At 56.4% G+C, this 14,541-nt stretch overlaps 1 protein-coding gene across 13 annotated transcripts in view; it reads right to left on the minus strand.

The window, feature by feature from the left end:
* Nucleotides 1-14,155, minus strand: part of TM6SF1 (transmembrane 6 superfamily member 1) — a 57,300-nt gene extending 43,145 nt beyond the window's left edge. For 3 of the 13 annotated variants that reach the window (XR_003969276.1, XM_030317268.1, XM_030317264.1), the window contains exons 1-3: nt 13,984-14,136; nt 9,066-9,169; nt 4,917-5,014 (exon numbers count right to left, since the gene is read on the minus strand). Coding sequence is in view for 11 of the 13 variants with exons in the window: in XM_030317268.1 (XP_030173128.1) it covers nt 4,917-5,014; nt 9,066-9,169; nt 13,984-14,075 (294 nt within the window). In the remaining 2 variants the exon portion in view is untranslated. Of the gene's footprint in view, nt 1-4,916; nt 5,015-7,390; nt 7,975-9,065; nt 9,170-12,699; nt 13,756-13,983 lie in introns of those variants that run through there. The other 10 variants (XM_030317267.2, XM_030317266.1, XM_032593553.1 and 7 more) reach the window with 9 other exon arrangements.
* Between the last annotated feature and the right edge of the window lie 386 nt (nt 14,156-14,541).

The following is a 14,541-nucleotide window of genomic DNA, read 5'->3' on the forward strand; positions in this document are numbered from 1 at the left end:
CAGAACCAGCTTGTGTCTGTCTGCTAACTTGAAACTATGCAGAATCCTGTACAATTACAAATTGGTAGGCACATGAAAACACAGCTTTACCCTGGAGCCCCCAAAACTGGAGCCTGCCGCGGGATGGCCCTGAAGAATGCCCAGCCAGCATCTGACCGGCTGGGCCAATGCCCGTGGATGGCGATACAAGACAGACAGCCTCATGGGCAATCCGCTAATGCACTGAGGCCAAGTCAAAAATGAGACTCAGGGCGCTTGGCTCTGGCCAGAGGACGGTGGCCAGAGGAGACCCTGCTCACCAGAGCCACCGGCCGACCTTCCCGATTCACCTACGTGCTCATCCCCAGGCTTGCACGAGTGAGGACGAGGAAGGCACTTCTGCCCCCCCACACATGGACAGACAGACGGGCACCCAACCGCCCTATGGGACAGACCACGATTGACTCCATTTTACAGATGAAACGGAGCGCCAAGGGTTTGTGAGACCGCCCTAAGGTCACACAGTTGACATCTAGCACAGAGCATACTGTCAAGAAAAGCCATACTTCTCCTGAGGATTTTTTCATTTTACAGCCATGAGATCCCCTGACGAGCGACATGTCGTGCTCCCAGAAGGCTACCACAAGATCACTGTCCGATTTGCATGGGTTTTTCGTTTCCTTCTGAGTCTCGTGTTCCTTTCTTCTCTCTCCCACGTCCATGCCATCCCGCCTTGTTTCCGGCCTGTCTTCCTAAGATGCCCTCAGTCCTTTCTGCGGCCAGAACGGTCAGATCAGCCAGCCAGGAGGGGCCCCTCTGAAGCGTGGTGTGCCCGGGGCAGGGCCTGCCCGGTCCTCTCTCCCCGCAAGCGAGATGGAATGAGAACTAGCGAGGAGGCAGAAATAACACAGCAGCTGGACTTCTGTGCCCACGCCTGACGCGCATCTTTTCTCCCTGACATGCTTCGACTGAACAATCCAATCTGATTTCATGACTTTAATTGTTCATGCCTACACATCGGGCTCTCGGAGCCGGTGCTGGCTCCCCTGGTGGCTTCATGGGCACTTTTTTTTCTTAATTAAAAAAAAATTTTCTTAAGGTTTATTCATTTTACAGAGACAGAACACGAGGGGAGGAGGGGCAGAGAGAGAGGGAGACACAGAATCCGAAGCAGGCTCCAGGCTCCCAGCTGTCAGCACAGAGCCTGACGCGGGGCTCGAACCCACAAACCGCGAGATCGTGACCTCAGCTGAAGTCAGAGGCTTAACCGACTGAGCCCCCAGGTGCCCCAGGACATTGGTAACTAGATGCCCCACGGGCCCTTCCGAGTTTTCACGCATCAGCTTCTGCCCTCAATTGAGCCTCAACTGGCTTCTCTTTTTTTTCTTTATTTATTTTGAGAGACACGGAGAGAGCGAGCCAGCAGGGGGTGGGGCAGAGAGAGAGAGAGAATCCCAAGCATGCTCCTCCCTGTCGGCACAGAGCCCGACGCGGGGCTCGATCTCACAAACTGCGAGATACGGTCTGAGCGGAGATCAAGAGGCTGATGCTCAATTGAGCGCCCCTCCCCCTCCCCCTCCCCGCCCCCACCCCCGTCCCTGTGCCCCCCGAGGCCTCTATCTTTTTTTTTTTTTTTTTTTTCAACGTTTATTTATTTTTGGGACAGACAGAGACAGAGCATGAACGGGGGAGGCGCAGAGAGAGAGGGAGACACAGAATCGGAAACAGGCTCCAGGCTCTGAGCCATCAGCCCAGAGCCCGACGCGGGGCTCGAACTCACGGACCGCGAGATCGTGACCTGGCTGAAGTCGGACGCTCAACCGACTGCGCCACCCAGGCGCCCCCCGAGGCCTCTATCTTAAGGATGACACCACCCTGCCTGCCCAGCTCAAAGCCGCAGGGTCCTGTTTCCACCCCTCTCTCTCCTATGCAGTGTGTGGGCACGTCCTTTCATTTCTGTTTATGAGGTCACCGCGGGCCCCCCTCCCTCCGGTTCAAACCCTCCCTGCCCCTCACTGAGCCGTTCCCAAACGGTCCCTCTAGCTGCGTTCCAAAGCCTTCCAGAGCAAGCTTCCGCCTGCGGGACCAGGCCTGCCTCCTGTATCTGGCAGCTGGGTGCCCAGAACCTGGCCCTGCCGCCCTTCCCACAGGGACACCAGCCCACCTTCTCACACCCTGTCTGCCTCAGGGCTCGCCACCCTCGGCAGCTCGACCTCCGGGCCCTCTCAGCAGCCACTTTCTCCCCAAAACCTGCCCCCTCTGGACCCAGTGGCCCCAGGCTCCCCAGGCTTCCCTTCGGTGTCTCAGCCTGTCCCTTCGCAGTTCGCTTCAGGGGGCTCTTCTGGCCGCGGCCTCCCACGTTCCACCCTCCGGCATCTCCTCTCTCCCCACTTGTTCCGAGCAGGCTCCCACTGAGATGGCCCCCAAACCTCTCCGCCAGGAATGTTCCTCAGCGCTCAAGCCCTGCCAACCAGAACATCTGCCAGGATGTCCCTCAACCACCCAAAACTCCACACGTCCCCAGATGAACTCAGCATCATCCCTGCAAACCTGCACCCCAGGCTGACTGTGGGGAAACACCTGCTGTTTCTCACCTCCAAGCTTTCACTCAAGCTGTCCCTTCCCCTCGGAATGCCCTCCACCCCCGCCCCCACCCCAGTCCATCTGGAAAATGTTTATCATCCACTGTCATCGCCATTTAAAAAAATGCTAGGGGCTCCTGGGTGGCTCAGTCAGTTAAGCGTCCGACTTAGGCTCATGATCTCACGGTCCATGGGTTCGGGCCCCCCATCGGGCTCTGTGCTGAGATCAGAGCGCGGAGCCTGCTTCGGATCCTGTGTCTCCCTCTCTCTCCGCCCCTCCCGCCGCTCATGCTTGGTCTCTCAAAAATAAACATTAAATTTTTTTTTAAAAAAATGCTAGAGCCGTATCACAAATTCGATGGGGACTCCCCTGACTGCTTCCGGACTTAGTTCTTCCTCTGTGCACAGGTAACACCTTGTTTTACTGCCTTTTGCTTCATTGTGCATCGCAGACACTGAGTTGTTTGTCTTGTGTTTTTTGTTTTTTGTTTTTTTACGAATTAAAGCTCTGTGGCCACCCTCCATCAGGCAAGTCTCATGGGGCCATTTTTCCAACCGCATTTGCTCACTTTGTGTCTCTGTGTCACATTTTAGTAATTCCGGCAATATTTCAAACTTTGTCATTCCTGGCAGAGTTGCTATGGTGATCTGTGACCGGTGATCTTTGCTGTTACTATTGTGACTGTTCTGAGGCCCCACGAACCGCACCCACACAAGACGGTGAACTTAGCAACTGCTGGGTGTGTTTGACCGCTGCACCTCCCCGCACAGCATCTTCCTTTCCTCGGCAAACGTCACTGTCGTCTTATCCTAGGAAACGGCCACGGCCACCCCCGCCTTCAGCGACCACCGCCCTGATCAGTCAGCAGCCACCAACATGGAGGCAAAGACCCTCCACCAGCAGAAGATGACTCACCGAGTCCTTCGACAGTGGTTGGCAGTTTTTGCAATAAAGCATTTTAATATTAAGGTATGTATGCTTTTTGGACCTAATGCTATTGCACACTTAACGGACTACAGTGTAGTGTAAACATAACTTTTTTCTAGTGTTTATTTATTTATTTTGGGGAGACAGAGTGCAAGCAGGGGAGGGACAGAGAGGGAGACACAGAATCCGAAGCAGGCTCCGGGCTCCGAGCTGTCAGCACAGAGCCCGACGCGGGGCTTGAACCCACGAGCTGTGAGGTCGTGACCCGAGCCGAGGTCGGATGCTTATCTGACTGAGCCACCGGGCGCCCCATAAACATAACTTTCACATGCACTGGGAAACCAAAACATTCATGTGAGGTGCTCTGTCATGATATTTGCTTTAACGCAACAGTCTGGGACCGAACCCGTGATATCTCATAGGTGTGCCCATACGGTGTGCCCAGTGTGTGCCTCCATCACTGCTCCTAGGACAGCTAGGACTTGTCTCCACTTGAGACCGCTCCTGGCAGGAGAAAGCAGGTCTCGTGACCCCACAGTCTACTCCGGCTACTGTCTTTAGAAGTAAATTCCTCCGGTTCGCCCCTCTGGGCTTAATAACACCTGCATACTTCCAAAAGCAGGAGGCAGGATGTCTTACTTTCCCATCACCCCCAACTCATCCTCGGGTCCCGCTCACTCCAAAGACTCCGGTTCTCTGAAGTTCGTCCCTCCTCCCTACCTCCTGTGCTTGGCCACCCGCCTGCCCTCACTGGCCCTGCAAATGCCTCCCCTTCGAGCCCATCCTTCCTAGAGCTGACTGCATCGCTCCCTGGCTCAAAATCTTCCCTCGAATGTGAGATAAAGTCCAAACTCCCTTAGCTTGCAGACGAAGCTCTCCATTATTTGAAACACAGACGAAGGCGAAACTTTCAGCTCTGCTCCTTCCTTATTTCCTGTGTGACCTTGAGCAAGTGACCTAAGCTCTCTGGGGCCGGATTCATCCACCATAACACAGGGAGGAGGATTAGGTGTCTCAAGTGCCGGGCAGCACTAGCACATGACGACGGGGAGGGAAGGATGGTCATCGCAATCAAGTGGCTTCCGTAAGTGCCGTGGTGGTCGCCACTTTCCACGTGTAAGACCAGCCTGAGCTTTTGGCCGTAGTAATGGTTTCACAGTAACAGACACCAAACACTGAATTCACTTGGAGGATCTCATTCCTGGAGAAGGGGAGTGGAGCGGGTGTGAGGGAACAGGTGTACGACCAAACTCTGGAGAGAAGTGCCCCCCGCTTTGCACGTGAGTAAACCCGCTGTGTCCGTGGCAGTGAGCGATGCCACGGACCGTGCCTGCTTACACCAAACGGAGGGATTTCGTCTCTGAGCCACACGGCTGAGGCTGCTGACCGTTTGGCGTAAGGCTTACGGTTGCTAAGCGATGCCATACCTCTCTCAAGTAGTGTGTCACAAACCCGTCAATGATTCCGTCCTGTTCCAGTGCTATGATGAGGTTCACCACACTGGTAAATCCGAACACTGCATACACTAGAGCAAAGAAAGCGAGAGTTTCCTTTTTAATTAAAAAAACATTTTTTTTGTAAGTAACCTCTACCCCCAACCTGGGGCTCAAACCCACAACCCTGAGATCAAGAGTCGCACGCTCCACTGACTGAGCCAGCCAGGTGCCCCGAGAAAGCAGTAGTTTAAAAAGCAGTGGGTCAGGAGGGGGCGCCTGGGTGGCTCAGTCAGTTAAGCATCTGACTCTTGATTTTGGCTCAGGTCACGATCTCATGGTTGTGGGTTCGAGCCCTGCATCCGGGCTCTCTGCTGACAGTGCAGAGCCTGCTTGGGGTTCTGTCTCTCCCTCGCTCTCTGACCATCCCCCGCCCCTAAAAAATAAATAAATAAACATTAAATTAAAAAAACAAAAAGCAGTAGGTCAGGAGACAATGACTAAGAGCTTGGCATTCACCAGTAACAGTGACTTGTTTTTAATGTGACTGTGGACACTCACCATGGGCTAACAGAAGGTCCCTCCTGCACACACATTGGTACCTTTGCCTGTGTCACTGCCCAAGTGCCCTGTCCAAGGAGACACCCGCCAGGGGGACAGAATGACAAACTCACCCGCTAACTGTCCCACAGGATTCTACCAGGCCCCCCCATCCGTCCTCCGCTCCCTACAAGTGGCTGCCCAGGACCCCATCTGCACAGAGGGAACAAAACCAGTAACCAGTGGCCAAGAATAGAGGTGACCACGAGGTGGGTATATTTACAATAATGACTCAGGGGCACCTGGGTGGCTCAGTCAGTTAAGTGTCCGACTCCAGCTCAGGTCATGATCTCATGGTTCATGGGTTCGAGCCCCACATCGGGCTCTGCTGACAGCTCGGAGCCTGGAGCCTGCTTCAGATTCTGTGTCTCCCTCTCTCTCTCTCTGCCCTTCCGCTGCTTGTCTTCTGTCTCTTTCTCTCTCAAAAATAAATAAACATTGGAAAATAAAAAAAATAAAACAGAAGCCATGAAAAAGTAAGTGGGGAGGAGAGCGGCAGAGGTTAATTCACAGAGAGGGGAAGCTGGCCTTGCCGAGTCTGCAGCCGGGGCCGCGGGGTTCACATTCTCACTGGGAGCGGAAGGCCCACGGCTGCCCTGCCGTGCACACCCTGCCTCCCTGTGCCTCCCAGGCCTGTGGTCCAGGCCTGGTAGTCTGGGATCGGCCATCAGTGATCGGTCACCATATGTCTCCCAGGAAAGGAAGCATTTAGCGTCTGATCACTGGACAGTTCCACCCTCGCTGAAGCTGACAGGAGCATCAGATGCTGGGTCACAGGTGGTAAGCACCCGCCCTGAGGCTTCCGTGTGCTCAAGGCTGTGACAGAGACAAGGAGAGAGGGCCGAGGGTGTGGGAGCAAGGGTGCTCAACCCTGGGGAGTCGGGACAGACACAAGTCAGCTAAGTATGGGCACCACAGAGTGGCGGGGGGCCGGCGGGGGGAAGATGGCAGCAGGAGACCTGTCTAGAAAGGTGGACCAGGGCCAGAGCAAAGGCAGGTAGTGTGGGGCAGGAGAAGATGTGGGCCCTGAACTGGGACAGGTCCAGCTAATCTACTGACTGGCTATCCAATCTTAGGCAAGTTGCATCATTTACCTAAACTTCACAGTTTTTCAAAAAAAATTTTTAATGTTTATTTTAGAGAGAGAGAAAGAAAGAGAGAGAGAGAGACAAAGTGCGAGTGGCGAAGGGGCAGAGAAAGAGTGAGACGCAGAATCCAAAGCAGGCTCCAGGCTCCAAGCTGTCAGTGCAGAGCCCAACATGGGGCTCGAACTCACGAACCGTGAGATCATGACCTGAGCCGAAGTCGGACGCTTAACCGACTGAGCCACCCAGGCGCCCCTCAACTTTAGGGTTTTTTACACGCAAGCTGGGAGAAATTAGTTACTCCCGATTCTTCTTTGCCTCCCCACCTTTGCCAAGATCCACTGTGGGCAGAGAATATGCCCCATGCCATTGGTGATACACTCAGCCACATGACTTGCTGTGGCCAGTGGAACGTGTGGCCAGTGGAACTGACAATGGCCAACTCCAAGTCTCCTCTGCCAGGAGGAGGGCACACCTTGGGGAGCTACTGGTCCAAGAGCAAGGAGACACATGACACAGCCCTGAATCTGACCCACAGCCTAAAGCACAGCATTCTGGCCAACCCGTGAGCAAGGAAAATAGATGTTTATAGCCAAGACATGGAAACACCCTACGTGTCCATTGATGGATGAATGGATAAAGAAGATACACAGACACAATGGAATCTTGGCCATAAAAAAAAGAAGGAAATCCTGCCATTGGCAACAACATAAATGGATTTCGAGGGCATTGTCCTAAGTGAAATAAGTTATCCGGAGAAAGACAAATACCGTATGACCTCACATGCGGAATCTAGGAAAGCTGAGTTCTCAGAAACAGAGCTTGGAACGGTGGTTGCCAGGGGCTGGTGAGTGGGGGAAACGGGGAGATGCCGGCCAAACAAACTTCCGGGTGTAAGACGAGTGAGTTGCGGTATCCGATTTGCCACGTGGTGACCGTGGTCGACGACACCGCGCCGCATGCTTCACGTTCCCACCGCGCACCAGAGACGGGTGATTACGGGAGGAGAAGGACCTTACTGAAGGCAAGCGACCTGGTCGTGGTCACCATCTCCCAGCGTATGCGCGCATCGCGTCATACGAGCCTCCGTCTCACAGTCGCACAAGGTCACCTGTCAGTTGCATCTCAGCGAAGCAGGGGGAGTATGGAAAGCGCGTGCCGCTGCTACAGGGAGCTGGGGCCTGGGGGGTGTCTGACACGCAGCCTGGCTACAGCAGACGCTGAATGAGTAAACGCCCAGCAAAGTTCCCGGCAGGGGAAGCGCTTGAAGGCGGTAACGGCTCGGGCCACAAAGGTCACGGGCTTTGGGGTCAATGCCGGTCTCAGGATGCGACCGTGACCTTGTTTCTCAGCTTCTTAATCTGTAACTGGAGGGTATTTGTTGTAAGCATTAAATAAAACACTCCTGGGGCACCTGGGTGGCTCAGTCGGTTGGATGTCCGACTTCAGCTCAGGTCATGATCTCGCGGTCCGTGAGTTTGAGCCCCGTGTCGGGCTCTGTGCTGACAGCTCAGAGCCTGGAGCCTGTTTCAGATTCTGTGTCTCCCTCTCTCTGACCCTCCCCCGTTCATGCTCTGTCTCTCTCTGTCTCAAAAATGAATAAATGTTAAAAAAAAAATTTTTTTAATAAATAAATAAAACACTCCTGCTGCAGTGGCCACGACCAGGCACACTTTTTTTTTTTTTTAAGGTTTATTTATTTTTGAGACAGAGAGAGACAGAGCATGAACGGCAGAGGGTCAGAGAGAGGGAGACACAGAATCTGAAACAGGCTCCAGGCTCTGAGCTGTCAGCACAGAGCCCGATGCGGGGCTCGAACTCACAGACCACCAAGATCACGACCTGAGCCGAAGTCGGACGCTTAACCGACTGAGCCACCCAGGTGCCCCCAGGCACACTCTTAAGTGCTTAATCAGTGGTGTTTTTATTTATTTAATGCACGTGTGTATTTTTCAGGCACTGTTGTAAGTATTTTACAAATACTGTTTAATGTTTGCACCGGCCCTCCGTGGTAAGTGCTGTTAGTTTCCTCATTATACAAACGTGCAGACCGAGCCACTGTACTTGCACAGCTAAGTTCCACACCAGGTGAGGCTGTTTGCCAGAGGGCCAGAGGTGCAGGAAGGAGAGTGGAGATCAGAGGTCAGAGCACGGCTGGGGTTGGGGCGAGGAACAGAGGGGCATCCTGCCTGGCTGGCCCTGGCAGTGACCTTCCGCCCTGATCTCAGCTGGGAAAGGGTGGGGTCCACAGCCCGGAGGAGGCGTTAGTTTGGAGGGGAGGAGGGAGGACTGTGTGGCCCTGAACTACTCCTACGCTTCCTACCACATTACCAGCGGGCTCAGGGCATTGGAGGCAGACTTCTTGTTCACAGAAGAAACATAACGCAGGCAAAAGTCAAGTGTTGTGCTGTTGAGTGGACCCCAACAGTTCCCGTCCCACGGGCCCACGGACACGTACCATAGAACAGCGGGTCCCGGGGTGGTTTTCTTTTGACGAGGACACGAGCCAGCAGGGCTACCAGGAGCAGGATGAGGGCAGCAACCCCTACGATTGTCCAGGAACTGCAACAACCGGAGCAGGGAGGTGGTCACTTATCGAAATAAATACATGAGTGCGTGGAATTTCCTGGCTGTTGATCGCGTTTGCTCCCACCTCTGCCTCTGCCTACAGCTCTAGTGCTGTGGGCTTCCTGACGTCTTTCTGCAGCACGTTGGCCCCTCCCCGGCCACCCGTGCGACTTTCAGGGACCGGAGCCACCAGGTTCTCACTCGTCCCATCCTGCCCACCTGCATAGCGCCCTCCCCCCATCCTATCCCATCCCCCCCCCCCCCCCCCGCAGATGGCCTCTGCCTACCGGCCTCCCCAAACCCTGCTCCCCGGGGACGGACGTGCCTAACCACCGAATCCCGCCACCTCCCTCAGGGCCGGCCGGAAACCCTCAGACTGAGCTCCAGGGAGCCACGGGAGTCACAACCGCACGGACCTTTCAGGAGGACAAGGAAGGAGGGCCGGGTGGAAGCGTGTGGCCCGACCTGCGGCCAGAGTGAAGCCAGCTCCCCACACCCAAGGCCAGCAAGCCGGCGTCCACCCCACAGCCGGGAGCTGAGGTGAGGCGAGGCCGGGCACAGGGAAAGGGCACGGCGCCGGGGATGCCAGAAGCCAAGCCGCCTTCCCCGCAGGGCAGCACTAGGGCGTGAGGCTGGGCCCAGTCACCGGTCAAGGCCCCTGCACTCTGGCCCCTACGCAGCCACTGCCCAACTGTGTTCGTGAACTAATTTTAAACCTATTAAGGATAAAATGTATCATGCAGCCCTATGTACCAGGCACGGTGGATGCATGGAGGAGGTCCCTGTCTCCACGGAGGGTCCCATCTGAATGAGCTCTGAGCTCTCTCGGCCAGGAGGTCACCTCTAGTCCTACACACAGATGCTCTCTCTCACCTCCAGCACCAACTGGGCTTGCAGTTATAGACAAAGTGTTGCCTGGCCCTCTCTTATAGCCTGCTACACCAGCGCCCCCTCAACAGCCCTCGAGAGCTCCCACAGGCACCACTCCTCAGCTGAAATCCCTCCACACTACTCCAGCCCAACAGGAGAACTGCTGGGTAACCTTTGCCATTGCCCCTGAGACTTCTGGAAAGTACCTTCCTCAGTCACAGGCTCCACAACCCAATAAGACCTACCAGTAACGGAAGGACAAACTCCTGCTGAAGTTCGCTCCACACACCTGTAGCTGGAATGGGTGTTAGGCACCAGTCAGAAATCTGCCCCCAATGTAAGAGAGGTCAGTCGGGAAGTGGGAAGTGATCCATCCAACCTTCAGGTAGATGGGCCCCAAGGAGACTGGTTGCAGGGGCAGGAGAGCGGTATCCTCAGCACCTGGCCCCAGGCCCCACAAAGAGTCAGGGAATGGACACTGGGCATCAGCATAAGCCAACCTTGACCTGCAGAATCTGAATACTTTGGAGTGGGGCATGAGAATATGACACAAAGTCTGCCTGGGGACTTCTGCTAGGGTATACAAGAATTGATAAATAGATGAGGGAGGGAAAGGGGGAGAGTAAGCCAGGAAAGAGAAATAAATGGATGGATGGATGGATGGATGGATGAATGGATGGTGGATGGTGGTGAATGAATGGATGATGGATGGTGGATGATGGATGATGAATGAATGGGTGGATGGATGAATGGATGGTGGATGGTGAATGAATGGGTGGATAGGTGGGTGGATGGATGGATGAATGGATGATGGATGGTGGATGGTGGTGAATGAATGGATCATGGATGGTGGATGATGGATGGTGAATGAATGTGTGGATGGATGATGGATGAATGGATGGTGGATGGTGGATGGTGTATGAATGGGTGGATGGGTGGATGGTCAGATGGATGGATTACAGATGGTGGATGGATGCATGGATGGCACACTTCTATGATAAGAATGAGGACGAATGTCAATGTCCAGGCAAGAAATTGAAATAGGAAGTCTCTAGGGGTGCCCATCAGTGGCTGTTCCAGGCTCCTCCTGTAGGGATGAGCAAAAGGAAGAGAGGACAGAAGAGGAAGCTGATGTGGGTCAGGAACATGATACTGAACTGAAGCATCCCGTGAAGAGGGAAGAGGTTAGATGTGCTATATAAGCCGACGGGCATTTTAATCACAGCCTGAGTCAGGTGGTGGCCAGAAAGTAACCCCCATTCCTGCTCCTACCAAGGACCTATGCCTACAGCCGGCAAGATCACGCAACTGGTGCTCTTCTACAGTATGAGAGAGCTGTGTAAACTGGTTCCCGTGTCCCCTCACACTCGCCACCTGGGGGAGGAGCAAAGCACGAAGAGAAACTGAGGCAGCAGATCCTGTGTGCATCCCGGTCGCAGCCCAGTGCAGAACCGAGCAGGGACTTAGGGGGAGAGGGAGATGGGGTAAGGGCTGAGACTCACCCCAGGGTGAAAAAGTTGCTAGTCATGGGTCTTGGAATGGGGGGCATTACAAGGTGTCCACGAAAGGACACCTACACACACAAAGGGGACATGTATGGGTGAGTATGAGCAGAGAGAGAAAGTGTGCATGCGTGTGTGTGTGTGTGTGTGTGTGTGTATGAGACAGAGAGAGACAGAGAGAGAGAGACATCCCAACTCTTCCCTGACTCCTTAACCTGACTTGCTTTTTCTGTTTTTCAGGCTTTCGTAAAAGGTTTGGTGGGAAGGAAGCTTCAACTAATCCAACTATTTCAAACCTAACTGAATGTCTGCTATGCACAAGGCCCTGTGCTGGGCAAGACAATACTCAGGTGAGCTATATGGTCTGGGAAGGTGAGTTTGGCCACAGGAAAGTAACTCTGGTGGGAAAAGTGCAATCCAAGGGGGCCGGGTGGAGGGAAAGATCACATCTACTGGGAGGGAGGGTCTGGAAAAGTTAGAGGAGGCATTTGGCATTTTACCCCAGGCCATAGAGTCCTGGTGCAGCTTCAAAAGTCAGGTCAGGGAGGAAGGCCTCCAGTCAGAGGGAAATGCATGAGGAAGGGCAAGGAAGTAGGAAGTTAAGGAGCATCCAAGGGCTGGGCCAGGGGAGCTCCAGCAGGCCAGTGCCCGGGGAACTGCAGGGAGGAAACAGATGTTAACCCAGCCCTGGGGTCACTGTGGCTGTGGAAGGGGATGGTGGCAGGGTGGGTGGTGGAGAAAGAAGAGAGAGGAGTCAGAGGCCACTGGAATTTTAACCTACAGGGGGAAGGGAAGAATGCCTGGAAGCAGTTATTCAGAACTCTGCAGGGCTTAGCAATGTGCTCAATAATATACAGCAATACATAATTCAGTGTGTGCTCAGTAAATGCCATCGCCATCCTGCCAGTGGCTGAGGCCAAAATCTCAGAGTCATCCTCAAATCCTCTCCAGGACATGCAGTCTCTCAGTAAGCTGCCCCGCCTCCCTCCAGAATACCCCCACACCCAGCCACATCCCCCCACCCCGCCCTGAAAGGCTCTGTCCCCACATCCTCCGGTGGCCACCTCCTGCACCTCAAGTCTCCTCCTCCAGGAAACCTTCCCTGACCACCAGTCCCCTTCCCAGGCACTCGGGTTGCCCCATTTTACTTACTGATGTCTGTCTCAACACTCGTGTCCCCCACCTTTCCTGGCTTGTCTATAGCCATATCCCCAATTCTTGGAACAGAGTCGCACGCAGCCTATGGACTCAATAAATGTTTGCTGAACTGCGCATAATGCCATTGTAGGAACGCAGGGTCCCCCGTGCACTGTATTCACAGACTCGTGACATTCGCTGCCCAGAGCTGCTGCTTGCAGGAGTTGCACCCCAAGACTGGGTCAGACCAAGGGCAGTCGATGCCGGTGCCTGCGGAGTGCTCAGTATGGATGTGTGAGGCTGTCGGCAAGTGGTGGCCCCAGGAGAGGGGCAGAGGCAGAGACAGAGACACAGAAGGGGAGAAGGAAGTCCCCGCCCTGTGGGCAGACACTTATCCGCAGCCTGAAGGTCTGGAGGGGGGTTGCAGCTACAGACTGATGCAATTTCCTTAGCACCAACTGCTGTGGGAAACATAACAGGTTAACTTCCTCGTCCCCACACACAGCGGGGGGACATCAGCAGGCACAGAGGCCTGGCACCGGTCCCACTGCCCGGCCGGGCCCGCAGCTGCCTGGTGCACAGTTGCTCAGCCAGGGACCCCTCGCACAAGCCCGAGGCCGGCGTTGGGCTCCACCCATTTCCTTAGCCTCCAACGGCCCTGCCTCTCGCCCCTGAGCTGTCTGTCCTGCACAGCGCCTCTTCGCGAACAGGTCTCTTCGGATCCTGACAACAGGGATACAAAGAGAGGCCATTTGACAGACCGGAAAACTGAGGCCAGCCCCCGCCCCACCCCGCCCCGGGGCAGTGCCAAAGCCACGCCTAGAACCCAGGTCTTTGCCCGCTGGTCCCGGGCTATTTCTGCTAGTCATTCACAACAGTTTCTAAAATTAATAAGAAATGAGAAGCATGTGTGCGTCCGTACGTGGAAACGCTCACCGCACGAGCCGGGGGAACACGGCCGCGCTCGTGGTGGTCGCTGCTGCACCGCCCGGGACCCCTGCCCCCGGGCTCCCCAAGGGCAGGGGCATCGCCTCGTTGACCTCTGTCTCCCCGTTGCCCGCACCGCGCGGGCGCCCGGCACTTGGCTCCAGGGCTGCGCCGCAGGTCCCGGACGCCCGCCCGCCCGAGCCGCACCCCCACCGGCCCCCCAGGGCCGCGCGCCCCCACCCCCACCCCGCGCCTCCCCTCCCCTGCCCGGCCCCCGCCGGGTGCGGCTCGGGCCCCCTCGGAAAAGTTGCCGCTCGGCCGCCCCCCTCCCCCGTGCCCCGGCGCCGACCCCCGCCGCGCGCGCCCGCTCACTCGTGCTGGGCCGCCAGGTGGTTGAAGACGTAGGTGACCGGGATGGCCGAGAGGGACAGCACGAAGACCCCGGTGGCCGCAGAGGCACTCATCGCCGCCGCCGCGCCGCTCGCCCTTCAGCGCATCCCGCGCGGCGCCCCGCCCCAGCTTCCGGCAGCGCCCGCGCCCCCAGTCCGTGCCCTTCGGGGCGTCCCGCGCCGCGCCCTCAGCAGCGCCCCCTCGGCGAGCCGGCCCGCAGCCGCCCCGGAGCGCAGCGCGGCGCCGCCCTGCAGTCCCGGGAGGGGGCGCTGCTGAGGGCCGCGGGGGTTCGGCCGCCAGCGGGGGGCGGCGCCGAGGGGGGGCGGAGACAGCCCCCTGCCCGGACAGGTGCGGGGGGGGGGGGTGGGCGGGGATCTGCGGGAGGGCGGCGGCCCGGGAGGGGTGGGGGGTGGGCGCACGGCCGGGGGCTGGTCGTCGACGACCTGGAGAGGCTCCGGCAGAGCGGAGGGGGGTGGAGCCAGACCCGGGTGGGGGGGGGGGTGTCCACGTGGGGAGCCCTAGGGCCGGGACGGAGGGACG

The sequence above is a fragment of the Lynx canadensis genome, chromosome B3 (assembly GCF_007474595.2).
Source record: "Lynx canadensis isolate LIC74 chromosome B3, mLynCan4.pri.v2, whole genome shotgun sequence".
In the NCBI taxonomy this organism is placed as follows: domain Eukaryota; kingdom Metazoa; phylum Chordata; class Mammalia; order Carnivora; family Felidae; genus Lynx; species Lynx canadensis.